Consider the following 21,345-nt stretch of genomic DNA (forward strand, 5'->3'; position numbering starts at 1 on the left):
CTTTTAAAAGAAAAAAAAGAACTTTTGAAAAAAAAGTATCATAAGCCCTTAGTGATTATTTGTCCCAAGAATTTATAAATGACATTTGGAAAAGTTTTTTTTTAATGTATTTTAAAATATGTTCTGAATCACATGATTTTTTTTACTGCCAGAAGAAACAATTTTTCTCTGGGTTGTATAACAAAGATAGACTCCAGAGAAATGCCAGAAAAAAACAACATCCCACAGAAACAAATAGCTATCTGTTTGATAAGCATGATCTAAACCAGCCTGAAGCCAGACAAGATAGAACCATAAAATGTAGAAAGGTCTTGTGATATATACTATAAAAGGCCACATTCCGGTCAAGCAAATTAGAACAGATAACCAATTCAGTAGATGGATGATATTGTCATTCCAATACTCCATTATATGTTACCACCCATGGGGTTCTGTGTAGGGCGTAGGCCCACTGGAAAAACACATTTTGGAAGTCTCTTTAAGATGGATTAATTTTCTGTGGAATGAGCTATTCCTTTCTAAATGAAAAACAAAGGATCATCACAAGCCAATGACTGATGCAATTCACTTTGAGTTCATTCACAAACCACCTCCTTTTGTTTAAACAAATGGGCCTGTTAATAAAATGTTTACTCCTGCACGAAGTTCACACCAGTTTTTCCTAATAAGCAACAATCACAATTAAGCTATAAAGTGTCCCATTAAACTGGGAGGCTAATTTAGTACTATCTAAAGAAACTTTAAACTTTTATATTTTCCCCCTTTTTAAAAGCAATGTACGGTAAAGTTAGCACAGCAAAAAAGTTATATGAAAATGATGCAAAGTTTGTCTCCTTTCGTGTACTCTGCTAAAAATATCCATCTAATTATATACTGCAGTTGTAGAGCATCGGTAAAGAGATGAATGCCTTCCCTGTTGATAACATCACAAAGGCAATGGAAATGTTCTGTCAAGAGACTGACTCAGATTAAAAATCTGATGAAAGTCTTTGGGGGAAGCTGAATCTCATCGTTTTCAAATGTAGAAGCCAATCTTCAAATATAAATAAATGTACTATTAAAAGACATATGGTCACATTAATTGATAACAGGTTGACAGGTTTAGGAAAGTCATGGCTAAATGCAAAATTCCTTTGCAGATATATCACAGTACATTCTAGAGGAACACCTTTATTCCCCTGAGTATTCCAGAGCAGACTGTTATAAAGAGTAAACTAATGTATCAGCACTATGATTAAAATAGCATTATGCTCATAACAATTTGGAAGTATCTATCAAATGTAATTTCAATCACACCCATTTTTAGGTTATGGAAAAGCATCTCACCATCTTAACATAATCTTTTAAGGGTGTGTTTAGCTTAAACACAACATCATTTTAGAACCTCTTTCAATCTGTGATACAGAAGAAAACTGAATCACAGTTATTAACATTTTAGGTTTATATAATGTCACGCTTAGCAATTGTGCATTTATTTTATTGAAGACAAATTACATGGATGGAGTGAGTTAATTGGAGTACGATATGAAATTATAGTAATGTCCTTTGTAGAACATAACTTTGCAATCCATAATTAAAAGATGCGGGTAAAATGTGAATGTATTTTAAAAAGACATATGGTGTGTAGACTGAGACTTGTACTTTAAGAATGAAAGATATGGATATTATTATTATCAAACTTGTAGGAGTTCCTTTTGTCAATTTGTTAATTTAAGAAGCTTATTTAAATAAACTGTGATAAACACGCAAGTCAAAACTGCTAATCATTTGCAAACGTTGTTTTGGTAAAACTAGCACCATCTTTCAATTGTCAACCTCCAGACTGTTACACTTGGATTCAGCTTGGCTTCACAGTTCATTAGATGAAACAGGGGCACTATATCTGAAGAGGACCAGCCAAATCTGTTAACTTGTCTGTGAAAGAAATTATAGAGGAATCTGGCACACAGTCATAGGAATGTGACTAATTCCCTGTGGAGGATAACAGTATGTAAGAACTGAAAGAGCACCTACAGTATACTGTACAAAACCAGAGAAATCAAATCCACCCAGTTCAAAAACAGTGCAACAAGGTACAAAAAGTACAGAACAAACAATGGTTAAAATACACTACTAACATATATTATTTATAATATTAAAATGCAGTGAAGTACTGTGCAACTGAAAGTATTAAAAGCATAAATAATGCTTGCATATTAAGAGGACTCAACATCTTTGAAAAAAGCACTATTGGCACTGTTTCTGCATATAAATTAAGTTAAAAATTAAGAAGTATTTTTTGACATTTCTGGTCATCCATTTACAAGTTAGTATAGGGAATATATGTAAACAAAAAAAAATGAATTTTCGAACCTAGGATTTCAAACATTCTCTGTAGAAAACATTTTATAACTATTCAAAGTAAAAAGGACATATTAGGCATCCAGCTGTGTATTTTAAAATATATCTAATTATAAATGAAACTGTGACTACTTTAAATTTAGGACTTTCGTATAAGTACATTTTACTCATCTATTCTACATCTTTTCTTCTTATCTACAATATTCATTGCATGGCCTTGGATACAATGTCTTGACATTGCAAGGTTCACGGGTTTTAGCACAGCAAGTCAAGATAATATTGTTGAGACTTTAATCCAAGGCTCTGTCTATAATGCAAATGATTAAAAGGTTCATATTTCTCAAATACATGAAGGGGTAATTAAACTCAAAAACACAATATTAGGATATATAGTTATATATAGTTATAATTAGAATAGATACAATGTATACAGAATTATGTTTATTAATGTTGTGTTGATATTATTTAATGCAGTAGTACAGGGCGTTTCAACATCCCTTTACAGCCACTTCATTGCAGTACTTAGATATAGCCAGCTCTTTACTTGCTATATTGATCCAGCTCATTATCAATTAAATAATTAAGGAATTCTGTAATGGAGTGCACTGGGAGGTCTATAAGCTGAACAGACCTGTCATAGTAAGACCAATAGAATATTGTACTCAGGTTTGGTCACCACATTACAAGAGAGACTTCTGCTCCAGAATAAGTCCAGAGAAGAGTGATCAGATACATTTCCAGGCTTAGAAGAAAGTCCTACTCAATATAGACCAAACAAACTGAACTTCCTCAGAATTAGCATGGACACATGAACCACAGTTCTCAACTGGAAACTACTGAGAAATTGATATACAGTAACACTTAGTACAAGTGGCATGCTTTTACACACAGGTTTGTAGGAGACTAAAACAAACTAGCCAGATATACTGTTGACGCTGATCCCCTAATGTCTTTCATGAAATGGCTTGAAGAGATTCTTGGATCACTTAGATATTAGCAAAGAAGCCGAATGGCCTTATCTTGTTTGAAGGCTTTTTTATGTTGTAAACTTCTCATGAATTTATTTGGAAAGAACAGGGATTGTAGCAGCAGTGTCATGGACAAACCCCATGGTGGCCTATAAAAATCAGGTTTTTCTAAATCCTTTGCACATTTAATACATTTTCAGAACATATATTTCTGTTGTACATACAGACATAGAATACCTTGTTTTTCGATTATTGATGCCACAGGAAGTAAATCTAATTTCTTAAATCTAATACAGAACATTTTGTGTATTGGGTTTTGAGGACATTTTTATTTTGCCGTATTTGTTGTTAAAAAGAATTACTTTATCTTCAATACTAAGACATGAATTGAAAATAGCTTGAACATTATGAGAGATACTAGGTTTCAGAACTCCTTTTTATTCAGAACTTCTGTATAAATAACCACATTAAATATAACTAATTTATCCCTATGCTGCTAAGACAGGTTATTATGTGAATGTCTGATACAACATTTCCATCTGTTTCAGTACATAATCAATTAATAATAATCAATACAATTAGCCAGATGTGTATGGTACACCTAAGTGCCTATAATGCATCTTTGTTGCCAGAAACATATGTATTAAAAAAGTACATTCTGCATGCCGAGCAACTAAAGCATTTAGAATGGTACCGGTTTATTTTTATTTTTTTAATTAAGGTCTAACATAAGTCAAATAAATGATTAAATCAAGGGTTCAACAATTCTAACTAAGGTCTCATTAAAAAAAAACGAGACAAAGAAGTACTATGGAAACAGAACTGGAAAACAACTAAATATTACAAAGGCAAGATGAGTCAGAAAGTAGAAGGTTGTATTATTCTCTAGGTTTAGGTTGCATTATTCTCTAGTTTTGTTGCATTATGTTATTCCAACCCAGTATGACTTCTTGATTTTCATTGATATATGTTTATATAAAAGTTTGGTTTCTTATGAAACTATTGTAATGACACATATCAAGAATTAATAGTTGTTACACTCAACTTGTACTATATATCCACTATTTGAGGATAGCAAATTTTAAACTTGGTATTTAAACTCCAAAGTATTTAAAATTGGTGTTTTCAAATATAGCTGAAAATCTTAAGTTTGCATGATTAACAGAATAACAAAGGTGGATAAAAGTATAAAATATCGTGAGAAACTTTTTTTGTCACCCCAAAAAAACTTACTTAAGAAAAATAATCTTAAGTAAAAAAAAGGCTTAATTTTGCAGAGCTGTTTACTGTTATGCTGCACAAATTAAAAATAAAGATTCCAAAATCATTATGATACGATATGCTTAGTTACCATAGAGTATCTGACTTCCCGCAGGTTTTCACTTTGCAGTCTTGTTGAAAACCATGTTCAGCATTGTAAGTGGAGGACAGCAGCTGTGTGTTCCATGCTGCACTGCTTTAACAGATAAATGACCCCCTGTAGGTAACATGATGAGTAGGAAGATATGTTGCTTCTCCAACAAAAGAACTGGGTCTTTCATACAGAAGCCAGACAGTGTATGGAGGCACTGGTCACCACATTTTGCCAATGTTTTACTCACAATGCAACTATGTTTAGGGGAATACTTGTACTGGAAAATGTACATTCTGCACCCTGATAAAACAAAGCTTGTGCGATATTATTTAAAATTTTCAGAAGCAACATCTTTGTTTTGCTTATATTTTGCACTTTCTTGAATAAAATCTCTCCTCTACAGTAAGTGTAAAGTAAACTAAGTAAAGTGGCTAAAATATATTTAGTTTTTTTTTCTAAAAGGCTGATAATTGTACCACAATAACTAATAAATAATTCAATTTCAGTTAATGAAGAACCATTTTAATATACAGAAAGGGTATTTATTTGGTGCTCAGGTCCCATAAGTATAAATTTGATTTTTTTTTCTTACTTACAGATATTGGTCCTAGTTTGTTTGGCTGAGTCAATTATTGTTGCCTAATTTGAAAATTATTCACTAACATTAGCACATCTGTGTATGAAAAAAGATAGCGATTTCCTTGTGGAAGAATAGCCATCCTATAGGAATTTGCACTCTTGGTTATCAATTGCCTTTGTGCAGAATCGAGAAAAGTAATTTAATTATGTAGCGGATATGAATTCCAGAGCTCACTGAGATGATCTTACTAATAGAATGCTACAGTAAATGCAGATAACATTTAAAAACCTATCTTTGGGATTGTAATATTGGACTTTTGTTTTGTGCAATATGTGTTATTTATCCCCATTTATTATATGGTGGTTTTTCTTTCCTTTTTTTGTAACACAGGTCCCTTTATTAGAAACTGTTACATATGAATTATTAACTTGTTTCGTACTATTCTGTTCTATGGGTAAACAACTGGGTTTATTCATCAACTGAAATAATAGTTTAATAACAATTAATGTAGTGCACAAGCATCTGCCGTTGGTGGCTTGGTGTGGTATTTCAATTGTTTCCTATCTCTTTAGTCCTCCCTTCTTTAAATACACACACTTACACAAAGAAAATGAAATGATCACTAATACCTTGCCTTATTTTTTTTTTGCTTTGTTACTTAGCCCAATTTTTTTCACCACAGATTTACTTAAATGCCAAAGTATGTTCTCACACTGCATTCTCAGGTCTGGAATGTATCTTAAGAACAAAGCAAAGATAACATATTCAAGAATGTTCACTGTAGTGCTGTTATCTAAGAACGACATGGTAAGATTCTTTTTCACAAATTCACAAACTCAAACTTCATACGAGCAGGACATTTAAAATAAATATCTAAATTGTAAATGCTTTAGGTTTTTAACTTTAACTTTAAAAAGTGCAGACAGTTAATGTCAAACATTTTGTGATATATACTGTATGAACTGTTCTTACTTTCCCTGCAGTCTTCAAGAAATCTTTTTTTTGGGTGGTATTCCAATATATAATTTGCTAAGACACACAAATCTACATTACATTCCTAAATGTAATCTACATCACATTTAGTTAAACATGAGTTTCTTTAGTACCATTAACTTCTTTGTAATTCTTTAAATAATGCTTCATAAATGAAGTATAATGTGATAAAAAAATGTACTCTACAGTTTCCCTTTCTTGCATAAGCCCATCAAAATAAAACTTTATTTTCAATGTCCTATTTGCAAAAAAATGTTTTTTTCATCTCTGAAATGGTTAATACGTGATGTAAAAATATAATATCCATGCAATTCTTTTTTTTTTAATTTTGAAAATCAAAGCCTTGTTTTGGGAATTGTAAGTAATTTATTTTATTCTTAAATTATCTTTCATTATGCTTTAATGATTTCCTAATTTAGTTCCTCTTGTGCATTACTACACGTGAATAGTATTACTTGTGGCTGAATTGTCTGCAAGACCAAAATTAATATCGGTGTTGAGGTCACATGTAGGAGGTTCTTTTATGGATACATTCTTACATTAACTTAAAGTCCATCTGAAAATTAAATTATTTTCAAAAGTTTAATCTCAATTTTCCTGTGGGTGTTTCTCAAGGACTTAAAGTTACGAAGAAACATCATATTCGATAGGAAATACATTACCTAACAATCCTTTTCCCTAATGAAGTTAATTTCATAAGTAGGTCATTCCACATTTCAGAGAACATTATACTTTCCTTAGAAAACCAACATTAAGACTGAAAAAATAAATATAATTTATAAAAACACAACATATCATGATATAAGAAATATATTTTAATCGCTTTTAACAAAATGCTCAGTGGTCTGCCAAAATAATAATTCAGTTTTGGTCAATGAATAATTGGTTTAATATATAGTGTTGCTTTTTACTTTTTTAATTAGATAGGTTTTTCTAAGCAGCGTTATGAAATAAGTCAAATGTGTGTTAACATTTCATTAAATTGATTATGTATTTAGCATAATACATTGTTAATGAAAAATTAGTGAATTATAAATAAAAAATTATCATGACCTAGATAAAGTCAAAGAGTACTTTCTTCTATTGCAATTATTCATCATAACAAAAAAATAATGTAAATGATTTAAATGCACTGATAGATTTAATTATTTGAATTCACTGAATATATTTCTTGAAAAATAAGACTGAATTTTGGATTGATTGGGTGTAATATAGAAAAAGAGATTCATCTGCAAAGTTTTATCCAACAGTAACTAAGAACCAGCTGTTGTAGTGCTTGTGTCATAATAGTTAGTTGGTCTTCTCTGCATTATACTTTTTCTTGTTTCCCAGATATCACTATTTTGCACTTTTAGACAGAAAAAAACAGAAACTTTTAAAAATGGAGAATGTTTGTCTAGATTATAAAAATGTCTCTTTTACATAAATATGCTTTCACAAGCTTCTGTCTCATCTTGATTATGTAGTTTGGCTGATGTGCACTGAATGTAACATACGATTCTTGTTTTCTTTTCTGCTACAAAATCATTTTGTTTAGCTATCACTACAATTAATACTAGATGGTCATATTTCAAGTGATCTCTGGCCTTCCTGTATGGATATATATGGAAGACAAATTGATAGCCAACCTGCTCCAGACTATTTATCTTATTGTTCAGGTGGGTAGCTGCGTCAGCATGCGTAGGCTACAAAGGAACAAGTAGTAGGTTTATTCCATGCTGAAAAAAAGAAGATAGAAAACACAACGTTTCGGCCGTGGAGCCTTCTTCAGGTGTGATTTAAATGCACTGATAGATTTAATTATTTGAATTTACTGAATATATTTCTTGAAAAATAAGACTGAATTTTGGATTGATTGCAAGCTCACACCTGAAGAAGGCTCCACGGCTGAAACGTTGTGTTTTCTCTCTTCTTTTTTTCAGCATGGAATAAACCTACTACTTATTTATGTTATTACCTTCAGTAGGCCAAAAACCTGAGTTGAACGTGATTGATGATTCAGAATAGCAATATGTACAATTTTAATTACCTTCAGTAACAAGGTCATGGTGCAATCCTACCCCAGAAACAAAAAAAAATCAAATTTCAAAAGCAACTAAAAACATAGATGTGTTTGATGTTTACTACCTTCATTTAAATGTTAATTTAATATTTAAGAGTTGATAGATACATTCAGAGGGCAGTCGCAAATGGCAGACTATAACATCAAATGAGGTAAATCAAGACGTAAGCATATTTAAATCTAAATTGTGTTTCTACAGAACAATTATGTAAAAAAAACAACACAAGCCATAATATTCTGCATTTATCTGTTTATTAATCACCTCTTGGCATTTATGTGTGTGTGTTTGAATGTATGTATACCTTTGATATTTAGCTTTTTCTAATTGCCCATTTATTTTTGGTTACAATAACACAGAATTACCATGATTTAAAATCTAAATTATTACTCTCCTTTATTTATAGACATAAATTTCCATATTCCAAAAGTGAAAAAAAAAAGTTTGGTGGGAGTGAAAATAAGGCCTTCCAGCATGACCTTCCTGTACCTGCATATGCCTATAGCACTGAATGTCAGTTAATGAAACTCTAAATTGGATAAGAAACTGACCAATGGATACCACACTTTCAGAAAAGTATATTTATATATATAGAGAGATTTATATTTATTTAGAAGCTTTGAAATAGTACAGTAAACACTTCGCACACATGATATAAACTACAGAATGTCTCTGATTAAGTTGTAGGCCACAGCTGTCCTGACCCACTAGTGAAAAAAACATGATCACAATCTTTCTTATAAAGTTGGAGTAAATTCGGGAACACCTGACCACACAAAAATAATATAAAACAGTCAAGTCTAAAACAGTGATATTGCATTTATAATGCACAAATATTTTCTGTACAATTGGCTTCTTGGTGTGAGTATAAACATCTAAAGGGCTCAGTGACAATTTAAGATATACATAGTGCTGTAAACAGGCACACACAGATAAAGAGGTGAGGATCTTCACCCCTAAGTTTTTTTATAGTTCCATTTCAACTCATTTCTCAGGCCTGCTGAGAGCAATAAGGTCCTACTGTTGGCCATCACTTTTTTCTGTCCCCCAGGGCAAAATAATCCAAAGGTTACGTACAACCGGACAGCCAAGATAATGAAGTTGAAAACTTGATGCTTGTGTTGGTCGGCTATTGTGCAAATTCATGCTGTCTCGGGTATGTCCACGCGAAAGGGACTAGCAAATCCTTTTCCGCGCTGTAAGCAAAGAAAACGCACTCATTAAGAAGAAGTCTGATTAAAGACTTAACCTTGAGTTCACATAAAAGTTAAAAGAAATAACGTGTCTGTAGAACGTATTTAAACAGTTGGGGGGAATGATGCTCTAGCAATTATTTATCTACGTACTACTTAGTGGAAATTGTACAAATGAAGGCACACTGTTAAATTAGTCAAATATCATGCAGAACAACATTTGATTATTACCTTTGGGAAATGTTATTAGCATAGATATTGCATGCTCATTTAATTTAAGTGAGCTACACTGGGTAATTGTTTAACTTTGCTGCACATAACTGGATTACAAACATAAGAAAATTAAGTCAGTTTTCCCCTTCCATCTTAACTGCTTGACACATCTCTATCAGCAGTTAACCTAATGCAACAGATGAAAAATGAAACCAGTACTGTTGGTTAATAAGAAGCGGCTGCAAAGACCTATATATGGATGTCAATATGTATCTTCTGCGTTTTTAGTTGTGACTTTTTTTCAAAGTTATTCTAGGTAATAGTTATTCAGTTTTCAACTGAAAACCTCCATAGAACAAGTGTCAACTTTACACTTTTAGAAAAAAATAGTTAAGTAAACGCTGTCATAATCAATTTTCCTTAAACAGGCAGATAACAGATAAATAATGCTGAAGAAATGCCATGCTCTATTTTTAAATTCTTCTTCACAAACTTTAAAGCAATTTCAAGGACTGATATTTTTTTTCAGTTGAATGACTCTTTATAATCTTTTGGAATGTTAAACTTCAATGTATAAATTAAATGCAATCCACTTCCCAGGGGCAGGAAAAGACAATCCCCTGGTTTGATTTATTTTAATAAGTTAGATAAAGGGGCTAAAACAGTTTTATTTTAAGTGAGGATGCATCAGGGATTTTCAAGATGCAACATCCATGATTATTTCAAAGAAAAACCTGGGTAGGTAGAGGGATGAACAGTAGTAAACCATATTATTCCAATGACAAGTCACAACAGACTTATTATGTAAAATTGCTAATCTAATCTTTATTTATAAATTGTACAGCCAATTTATATATTTTGTCATAATTAAACACACAAAACAATGGAAACACTTGAGTTATGGAATATATTTGAAAGACAGAAAAAGAGAAAGAAAGATCAGAAGGACTTTTATCTGGACAGCAATTAGTTTTAGGAAATGGAAAGATTCATTATAGCGAAAAGAATTTAATGGCACTTCCAGCCATTCAAGATTTTTGTTGCATTGGATCTGATTGAAATTAATTACTAATACTCACACAAATAAGGTGGTTTGTAAGGCGCACGTGTGCTAGACAGAAGTGCATCAAACTCTTTCCTCTCTAGCGTGCCGTGATGTGACTTCTCTTTGCCAAAGGTGGAGAAAGATCTCTCCCCAGTTTGCTCTTGAGTTTCAAATACCTCAGTGTCTGGCACAGAGTCCATTCCTGGAACATGCAGATTGCTACGATAATCTGCAGCCTGGCGGCCATCGGATGGCACAAAGGAGGGCATCCAGCATCGATCTGAGTGCCCTAGGGCTTTGCACTCTTCTGTGCAATTTGAAAAAAGATCAGCACCTAGAACAAAATTAAAAATGAGGAGGGAAAATAAATCAGCAAAGATGTCTTGCAAAGGACACATTTCCCTCGCACATAGGACATTATTAGTGGTATTAGTATTACTTTGCTATTTACATGGATAATGGACACATTCTAGCCTTGCACAAACTTGTTTGAGTAAGAATTCTGAGTAAATATTTTCTTTCACTATTAATTCCATGTCACCTAGCACATTTCAATGCAGGACCTATTCAAACCCTTTGCTCAGAAGACGACTGTTTAAAATGCAACACAGATGTAAAAAATAAATATTATAAGTAAACGGAATAAACACAAACTCGGTGGCATAATAAACCCCTTTGGCAACCATAATCATTGGCAGATTGGGTTTCAGGTGGGTTGACGGTGAAAATTATATGTTAAAACATTTTGATCAAAGCAAATGTAAAGACATAAAGAAAGGAAGGTGGAATCACATCTCTAATCTCTAATTCCTCATGGCAGGAGCTTTTCTAGTGCAGATCAAAGAAGCTAGTTACAAGACTGTCCTGCTGATCAACCTCATACCCTGTTTTCATGGCAGTGTTATGATAAAAGGAGTAAAAGGTCAAATATGTTGTGAGTCAGAGTGAGATCAAGGAGGTATTGTAGATATTCTCTTCTAAAAAGTTCAACAAAAGTTTCAAACACTGACAGCTATGGACTCCAAAATTAAAATAACTCAGCATTCCATTTGGCTTAGTATGAAGAACATAATTATATCATCTTTTAAACACTGATCTCTGGTATTTAGAAGTGTTGTATTTTTTAATGTGGGATGAACAAGGCAGTTAAAAAATAGAAAATTGTAAATAATGTACAGCCTTTTATCATTAAAATTGGTAAGAATCTGCCAAACGAAGCAGGTGGTTGGAATCAAATATTTCAACTAAAAGTCAAACACAAAAATACAGCACAATCATACTAAGGCTAATCTGATGAAACCAAATTAAATGCCACTTAATAGTATAATATGTAGACAGTAAATTGCAATTATCATTGTAACATAACTTTCCTTTAAGCAAATTCTGAAGCAACTGGGTTAATCATGAAGCCATGATTAACAGGAAAATGGAAAATACAGGCAAATGTTAAGGGAGACAATAATTGACATGTTATTGACATATGTTAAAATGTGTTTGTAGATTAATATTTAAATAAACAAAGGAGGTCAACAAAAGCTTTCCATTTTAATGTAAAAAATAAGTCTCATGTGTGTTTTTGCAAACTAGACTAAGCTGTCAAACAGCAAAGTAATTTCAATAAAAAGTGAAGGTAAATAATAATTTTAAATATCTAATATATATTGATAATGTCTCTCAGTTCAGGTGGTCTCATTCGGAAAAAAATATTATTGAATTACATTTGCTGAAGTGATTAAAAAAACATGTTTAACCCCATATTTACAAAGTAAAGATTTTGATATTTATTTCTAGGGACAAATACACAAACTCATGTAAACAAAGACTATTTTCATTTAACACTTTGCTTTAATAATACACCAAAGTATTCTTCCAAACAAGAAAACATGAACATTACAAGAGGCTCACTTCAACTGCATCTACTACATATGTCTTCCTTCAAACAGAATGAGTGGGAGCTATAATTTTGTGCCCCCTAGCAATACAAAACTCTGTCCAGATGGATCTTCCCTTTTGATACTGGTTAATATGCAGAAATATAAATATCAGTATAATCTAAAGAGAGGTTGATTAGTAAATAGAATATGTTAAGACCCTTGAGCAAGTAACAAAATACAAATAAAAAATCCGAACTGTACAGAATACTGAAAACTAGTCTGCGATATTTATAAAGGCATTTAAGAAATTATAATTGTAATACAAATTTACAAATATATAATTTAAACATCATAATGAATATGCATATATTATAATTATTATGTTTTCCACCCTTCTTACACACATGCAAAAGATATATACAGTATATGAATGCCCACAATATACAATCAAATTAAATTTAATTATCATCTCTTAAATGTTTTAAAAAGTTAAAACATCTAGATTCCAAATATTTTAGAACTTGGAGGAGGTAAGCACTGGGTAAACAAATCTAATGGACACAACTCAAGCCCTCGGTTTTAATCAGTTTCTGACAAAACACTTCACTCCACAGTTTATACTTCTCAGTTAGAACTTCTGTACTCCACTTTAAACAGGCCTTGCAGCTTATTCAAGCGAGAAGATGGAAAGAGGGCGGAATGTAAAAGCTAATCCTCCTTAAAATGGCTTCTTTATTTTAAAATTCAGAAAGAAATTTAAGCATTGCAAACCCAAGCCTTGATAATAACCTTCATTTGATAATTGGTATGCAGAGGTCTGAAAATAAATTACTGATCAGTGAGCTGTTACAGAGTGCTAACGTGAACTGAAGACAGAATAAAGGATCACAGGGCCCAGCAGAGACTACAAATACTTCCACAATACTTCTGAGAACAGTGCAGCTTGTTTTACTGTGCTATCCAAACACTAAAGCTCTGAAACCTTAGATATGAGGAAGCTGTTACAAACCAAACAAGATGTCATTGTTAAGTATACAGACAAACTCACATGCAAGCTCACATAAGCAATTCAACACAGTGTAATGTTGTACAGTGGCTTTGTTCGCCCTTATAAAAAATTAAAATTAAAATAAAAAGGATGTTGCGACTAAATGTAATCCCAAATTCCTGGCATCTAACATGTACTTGTCAAAATGTCACATAAATATAAACATCAGAAAATTCAAACTATATGAATTCTTGGAATTCAGTCTAGAAAAAAAAATAGAAAGATTCATTAAAATATTTGTTTAATGCATACAATAAGAAATTAAATTATACTCTACAGCAAAGTTTAACATGCTGCATAAACTACTGAATAACAATATAAAATGGTTTTGGATCAGCAGGATCCACATTATCTCCCTCTGTACCTTAAAGTTCTTAAGACCCTTTTTCTGAAACTCTTTAAACTGTATGGATCATGACGACAACATCAATAACACAATTTGTCTCTTAAAATATTTTAGATTGCTCTTTTAATATTTGTTTACAAAAAGTTAACATTACAATGTTGGTAAAAAATAATCTTGCAGTACAAAATTATAAACGTATTATTATAATAGAACTTGAGTGTCTAAGAGATTGTACTAGTGGACACCATGGCCTCCCCAGTAAAAGACATGAGTAAATGTAAAAAAAGTCTTCCGCTCAACTGCAGGGTACGATCTATAGACCTGACTTCCATTCTTCTGTTGTCTGAGGTGTCTGTTCATGGCTGATTACTTTTCAATAAAAAAATAATCTGAAATCAGCAGTCAGTAACAAATCCGAATTTGAGCCCTGCTGTGTTCAATCCATTTCTGAGGTCAGTTAGTCACAGTTTACATCTCACCATGGCAGAACATACTCTGTGTGATAGCATGTGTAACAACAAGATAAGCCAAAAAATCCCATATAGCAGGAACTTTACTAAAAGAAGTTATGAAAATAAGAAAGGTACTTTTGCAAACTTGAAAGAAAACTTTTTAAATATATTTTTGCTGTTTTACAACAATGTATCTTCTATTAAGTATTTCTCATTGAGAACAACTTCTAAAAAGCAGCATTTTTTGCAGTGTCCTATAAAAGTAATAATGTAACATCCAGTTGTTTGAGTGAAATGAAGTTTTCCCCTTTTCTATCCTTTTGTGCTGCAAAAATCATAAGATTAGAAGATGCTGAGCAAATGTATTTGTAACTACCCTTCGTGTCGGTTAGGAGAAATTAAGTGTGTTGATGGCAGAATAACATTTAAGGTATTTATTTTCACCTCATATAATTTATAGTGGTATAAATGGAAAATGACTGAAAACAGTACATCTCATGGATTTTATTTTGATTTTACAGTCCAGTTATAATGATATGATCTGTGCCATAGGTATACTCTATGTAGCCTATGCACAACAGGCAAATGAATGGCTACTTCCGGCCATGGAAGAATGCAGTTTTACATAGATGTGCCTCAATGGTGACTTCAAAGTAAATGTATAAGATGAACATTTGCAGTGGGCATTTGTGGTTAAACAAAGAAATTATAATTCAATGTTGCCCTTGTGACACCCTAGCATTCTAAGATAATTAGAAAACTTAAGAACTTAATTTATGTTGAAATTATATTATGTATATTATACATATAATATAATATGTATAGAGAATGTAGTGAATAGTTTTAAATACCCTTACCAGCCATACATTTCATATAATATTGGAATCTCTATTTATAAATACCAATATACACTATATAATTACATACTGTATACATTGTTTTGAATACAAAAAACTTTTTAACAGAAGTGAATGTGGATGACTAGCTAGTAAAGTCACATACAGTGCACTTTAAAACAAATTTTAATCTCTTAATTTGTTTTTTTTATCCCTAGTTTTGTTTTCCCCACATGCATTACAGTATATTTTCTCATTCTCCTTTCTTATTCTCTGTAACGTCCATGAAAAATTCTGTAACACATAAAATTATATAAAAGGCTGTGCTTAGTTTGGGCACGCTGTTCTCTAATGCTAGTATAGTGTGTAGGTGTATTACTGACTGTAAAAGCGACTAAAATAGTATCCAGATTTGGTACAACTGAATGTTTTTAAAAAACGTGTGCATGTAGCACATCCAAAATACAGCCTGTTCAATAAGCAACTAAAAAAAAGACACGATATTTCTGCACACAGTTTATGAATTGAGTATTTGTTTCAATGCAGAACTTGGCACAACCCAGTTTATCTACTTCCCAGACCCTAAATAGCAAATCAATTCTGCTCCAAATTCCGTCACGTCCCTCAAGTAGTTGAAAGCTAATGGCCATCCAAAAGACCTCATTAAGGCTGCATATTTATAAACAGCAGAATTAAATTAACTAATCCATTCAGTGGGTCTATTATTTTAAAAGTGTTTCCCATATAAAGTAACGAGAAATTAGACAGCCTTTGTCAAAGCAAACGTAATCTTTACATATATTCATTGCCTTTATTAGTAGTGTGTTTATTGCTTTTTTTCATATTGGGACGGTGTACGCATTTCCGGGATTGTTGGTCAAACTTCGAAAATAACCATTCCATATTTTAGGGAGTCGGAATGTGTACAGTAAGGCTGACTGAAAAAAAAAATGCATCTGCAAGTGTGACTGCAAAAACAGCAGATCTGCTTGTGTTGGAATATATGCCTTACGCTTAAAAATAAAGTAGGAAACACACAAAAAGCAAGTATTTTTTTCATACAGAAACAGTGCACAACACAATGTAAAACTTTAAATAGCTTTTCACGTGTTATTATTAGTACATACCCAAACATTGTTAGCAATTAACTAGCTGAGCACAACCAGCATTTGAGTCTTCTACTTTTAAACATTTAACATTACAGCAGATACTATATGTGCACACCGATGTGTGTATATATCATAAAATACGTTTGTATAAAACAGAACAATATTATTTTAAAAAAAACCGTACCAGAGGCATGGCCACGATTGGTGGCGTCGTGGTCGCTGTCTCCTTGCTCACTATCACCGTGACCACTGTCCTTAGAACTCACTATATCTGCTTCCTGGAAAGCAGAACTAAAAAAATAGAAAATAGAAGAATTTGACTCAGACTGCATCAGAGTAAGCAATGCACAACAACAAAAACTAAATATTGTTCTGCCATCAAACGGCCACCCGTGGTGTTACACTTGGGGTAGAACAATTTTGCTTTAGGTCTCTATAGCTATAGTGAGAAATAAAAAAAAACATTAACATCCTTTAAAAAGTTGTTTATTAATCTATTTAAGGTACATTCGCCGTTTGTAAGCAGAAAACCGATGAATAATACGTAATTTAAAACGCCTAATATAATCGGCTTTGGTGTTAATTTCGCTCCTGTTTTATTTCGGTTTTTTTTTTTTCCATTAATAGACAGCACAGCAGTCTTATTTCACAGGCTTACCTGTTAACACGCCGCGGTCTATCAACAAGGTAACTGAGTTCAGTTCTCTGGTGCTTTGTCTAAAAGATACAAGTGTGATTATACAGATAACAACATTAAAAATGAACTACAGTATGAACATATTGAGTACAGAAATCAACCATAGTGTGAACATACATTTAACTTTTCATAGGACATATAAACGGTTTTTCATGCAGGGAGAGATATTAGTGTCTTGAGTTTATTTTAACACGACTCTCTTGGTAAGTACAATTATGTGTTGAAGTGAATTAGAGAAACAGAAGTGCAATAGACGAATCTTTGTTCTTGTGTTACACTGCAGGACCGTGCTAAGCATACTTAATTTACATTCAAACAGTGGCGACGTTGCCTGTCTATACAGGAGCATGTTTTTTTTTATTTGACAATCACTATACAGTATACATTAGTTACGTATGTATTTTTAGATCTTAAGTATAATTAACTGAAATACATAAAAAATGTTTTGAATCATTTTGAAGTAAAAAAACTTGTGGAGGCAACAACTAAGAAGCTGCTGGCTACTTTTTATGTGAAATGTTGAAGCAGTTCGGTAAAAGCGGATAGTCTGTCATATCGGCATGGCCGATATTCAAAACTGTAAGACTTGAGCATTTGTATAGCAAAACTGATTTTAAACAATTATAGAACTGATTGCGTATTAATAGGCTTCAAAAAGCAGATTACAATAATACAATAATTCAGCCGTATTCTACTACAATACGAATGGAAAATCAAAAGCGCTAGAAAATACATTAACTGCAGAAATGCGTAGTCACACAGATAGGTAAAAAGTATACATACACGCATAATCTCACATGCATACATAAATATGTACGTGCAAGAAATGTGTAAAATATGTATAGTACAATATGTTCAAGTGGGGAAATTTAATCCCACTTTATGCCACCCGTAATATCACATTATTCTTATTCTTATTATTATTATTATAAGCGATCTTACCTCGTTCGATAAAATGCTGCCGTTAGATAAGATGTCAGGCTGCTGGTCAGTATAACCTGTCACTATGGCTCCACAGGGATTATGGTCTGTGTCTGTGCTCCTAGATGGACTACAGGGCTTTAGGAACATGAGATCAGTTTTGGCAGATTCCGGTGTAAGACATACCTGGTAGCAATAATTCTGGTTTTGATGATGGGAACCAAAGCTCCCGGATTCCTCTACTGGGACTTGGGCAGTGTTGGTGACATTAGCGCTCTGCACCAGCATGATATCTGACTTGCTAAGCTTTTTCTTTCTGGCCCTTGCCTGCCTGCTACAGCAAGAACTGCAGCACAGACAGCAATCACTCGCCAAGCATGTGTAAATGTTCATTTTTTTGTCCTTTTGACATCGGATGGCCAGTACTATCATTGCCAAGAGGAAGATGAATGACACGGAGCCCAGTGCGATGATAAGAATTAGAGTCAAATCGAGGGAGTTTTCTTTCGTTTTTGTGGAACCACGATCCCCACTGTGGCCTTCAACAACGCTGTCTACTATCATCACGACAACACTAGCTGTGGATGAAAGAGGTGGTTGTCCGTGGTCCCTCACCTCAATCAACAAGTCATAAGGGTGATGCGGATCTCTTTTACTCGAGACCCTTCTGGCAGTCCTTAGCTCACCAGTCCTCCAGTCCATACGAAACATTCCCATTTCATTGCCTCTTAATATACTGTAAGACAGACGCGCGTTGTCACCATCGTCTGCATCCATAGCAACTATCCGGGTCACCAAATAGCCAGGTTCTGCAGATCTGGGCAAATGTTCTTTGGCTGTGCCGTTTTTGCCTAGCGGAGCGATGACTGAAGGTGCGTTGTCATTTTGATCCACTATGATAACATTAACAGTAGCATTGGAGGATAATTCGGGGCTACCAGAGTCTTTAGCTTGAACCATAAAGCTGAAGTCTCTTAATTGTTCATAATCAAAAGATCTCAAAGCATATAGATAGCCGTTTTCAGAGTTGATTGACACATAAGTAAAAACAGACATACCCTGTATGTCGCACTCCAATATGGAGTAAGAAATATAAGCATTTTGCCCGACGTCAGGATCAACGGCGCTTACTGCATAAATGTAAGCCCCTGGCACATTATTTTCAGTCACATAAACATCATAAATAGGTTGCGTAAACCTTGGAGAATTGTCATTTTCATCCGACACCTGCACTTTAATGGACTTGCTTGTGGCAAGGGATGGGGAGCCCTTATCTTTTGCCACAACTGTGATTGTGTATGAATCAGTATTTTCCCTGTCCAGTGGTCCGTCGGTAACAATAGTGTAATAGTTCCTAAAAGAAGATTTGAGTTTGAAAGGTACATCTCCGAGAATTTCGCAGTGGATCTGTCCATTTTCCCCGGAGTCCTTGTCGGTAACGCTGAGCAAGGCGATCACAGTGCCGGGGGCAGCCTTTTCGCTTACTGACTCGGTCACGGTGCTGAAACTGATCTCCGGGGCATTATCATTCACATCTATCACTTTGACCAGAACTTTACAGTGAGCTGGAACAGCATTAGGTCCAAGATCTTTCGCCTGCACGTAGATTTGATACATACTGCTCTCCTCATAGTCGACCTCCCCACTCACTTCAATCCTGCCAGTTCTTGGGTCAATATTAAACAGATCCTTTACTCTCGGGGAAATATGATTGCTAAAAGAATACACAATTTCTCCATTTTGTCCCTCGTCCATGTCGGTGGCATTTAAATGAATGACCAAAGTGCCCACTGGCGAATTTTCAGGTAGGCTGACTGTATACACCGACTGGTCAAAGACTGGAACGTTATCATTGGAATCTAGTACTTTAACGACAAGTAGCGCCGTACCAGTCCTCTGAGGCAGACCACCATCTACTGCTGTTAGTACGTACCTGTGTACTGCTTGCTGCTCCCTGTCCAGTGGCTTTTCCAGTACTAGTTCAGCAAACTTGTTTCCATCTCCTTGTGTTTGTACATCAAGGTAAAAATAGCTGTTAGTTGTGATTTCGTAAGTGCGGAGCGCATTGGTGCCAACATCGGGGTCGAATGCGCTTTCCAGCGGAAAGCGAGTTCCAGGAGTGGCACTTTCCGAAATTTCAACAGTAATGTCAGTTTCGGGGAAGCTTGGGGGATTGTCATTGATATCCACTATTTCAATTTCCACGCGGAAAAGCTCCAACGGGTTTTCTAAAAATACCTCCAGGTGTAGAAGGCAGGTAGCACTCTGTTTGCAGATCTGTTCCCTATCGATTTTTTCATTCACAAAAAGCACTCCGTTTTCCAGATTCACTTCGAGGTATGGAGTCCTAGAACTGGGCACAGTCTGAAATCTACGAGATGAAAGTTTTGTTATGTCCAAGCCCAAATCCTCAGCAATATTTCCCACAAACGTGCCATGGTCCTGCTCCTCTGGAACAGAATAGCGTATCTGGGAAACCACTCCATCCACAATACAGAACAGTACAAATAAGACAATCATCTCCAAATAAGAAGTGCACTTGTATTTTATATCTTCTGTCTTTGATTGGAATTTTCCATCACCTCTGCCCGGAGATACACAAAAAATGCAAGGATTCCCGCATCAGTTATTTTCTTCCTTTTACACCTATCAACCAACGACCATTTCTACTTGACTTTGCTGACAATTAGAGACGTTTGATCCTCAACTGTTATTTTGGTATGCAGAGTTTTCTGAGCTTTGGCTTCAGAGAAAACACTGTAATGCAGCAACTGATCATATCCTTTATGAGTAAAAAAAATAAAAAAAATAAATAAAACTTTTAAGTTTGAGAGAGAGATTTTACAGAGCGTAACTTTCACATAAAATCGTCTTAAGTAAGAACTTCATATATATATGAATTAAAATCTTACTTTTCTTTATAATCTCCTTGTCCCAGCCGCAGATGCTATGATCTCAGCTGGCAGACTTCTGAGCTCCAAGTGCCCAGCTTTTCTGTTTTTGCGCAGCGCTCTCCACCTACCAGCCAATAGTAACCAACGACACCCACAGAGGTTACACCTGATTGGGGAATTGTAATGCCAACTAAGTCTCGTCACAGATCCTAAAGAAGTCATTTAGTAACCTTGCAGGGTTCAATTCATTGAATCGCATGTCTGAGTGAAGAGTTAATAGCCAAACAGAGATAAAAGGAAACAGAAAGCTGACCAAATTGCAGAACAGCGCCCTACAATTGGGGAAAATAATAAATATATACGTTTTTCATAAATTAAAAAGTTAAATATCATCGATGACATTAGGAATAACTGCTCACATG

The 21,345-nt window shown here is 33.9% G+C and overlaps 1 protein-coding gene across 3 annotated transcripts; it reads right to left on the minus strand.

Annotated features, from left to right (window-relative positions):
- Positions 1-8,532: 8,532 nt before the first annotated feature.
- Positions 8,533-21,012, minus strand: LOC148678014 (protocadherin-10-like). Of its 3 annotated transcripts, none has more exons than XM_088630240.1 (5): positions 18,216-21,012; positions 17,070-17,128; positions 16,596-16,702; positions 10,781-11,080; positions 8,533-9,491 (listed from the first exon to the last, which is right to left on the minus strand). In XM_088630240.1, exons 1-5 carry the CDS (start codon positions 20,547-20,549, stop codon positions 9,472-9,474), a joined length of 2,820 nt encoding a protein of 939 aa, XP_088486366.1. In that variant the 5' UTR covers positions 20,550-21,012; the 3' UTR covers positions 8,533-9,471. The 3 variants fall into 3 exon arrangements, with proteins under 3 accessions (XP_088486366.1, XP_088486360.1, XP_088486352.1); XM_088630234.1 differs by having other exon boundaries at positions 10,923-11,080; positions 18,051-21,012; XM_088630226.1 differs by having other exon boundaries at positions 18,051-21,012.
- Between the last annotated feature and the right edge of the window lie 333 nt (positions 21,013-21,345).

Source organism: Lepisosteus platostomus, chromosome 1, assembly GCF_059453375.1.
Source record: "Lepisosteus platostomus isolate fLepPlt1 chromosome 1, fLepPlt1.hap1, whole genome shotgun sequence".
In the NCBI taxonomy this organism is placed as follows: domain Eukaryota; kingdom Metazoa; phylum Chordata; class Actinopteri; order Semionotiformes; family Lepisosteidae; genus Lepisosteus; species Lepisosteus platostomus.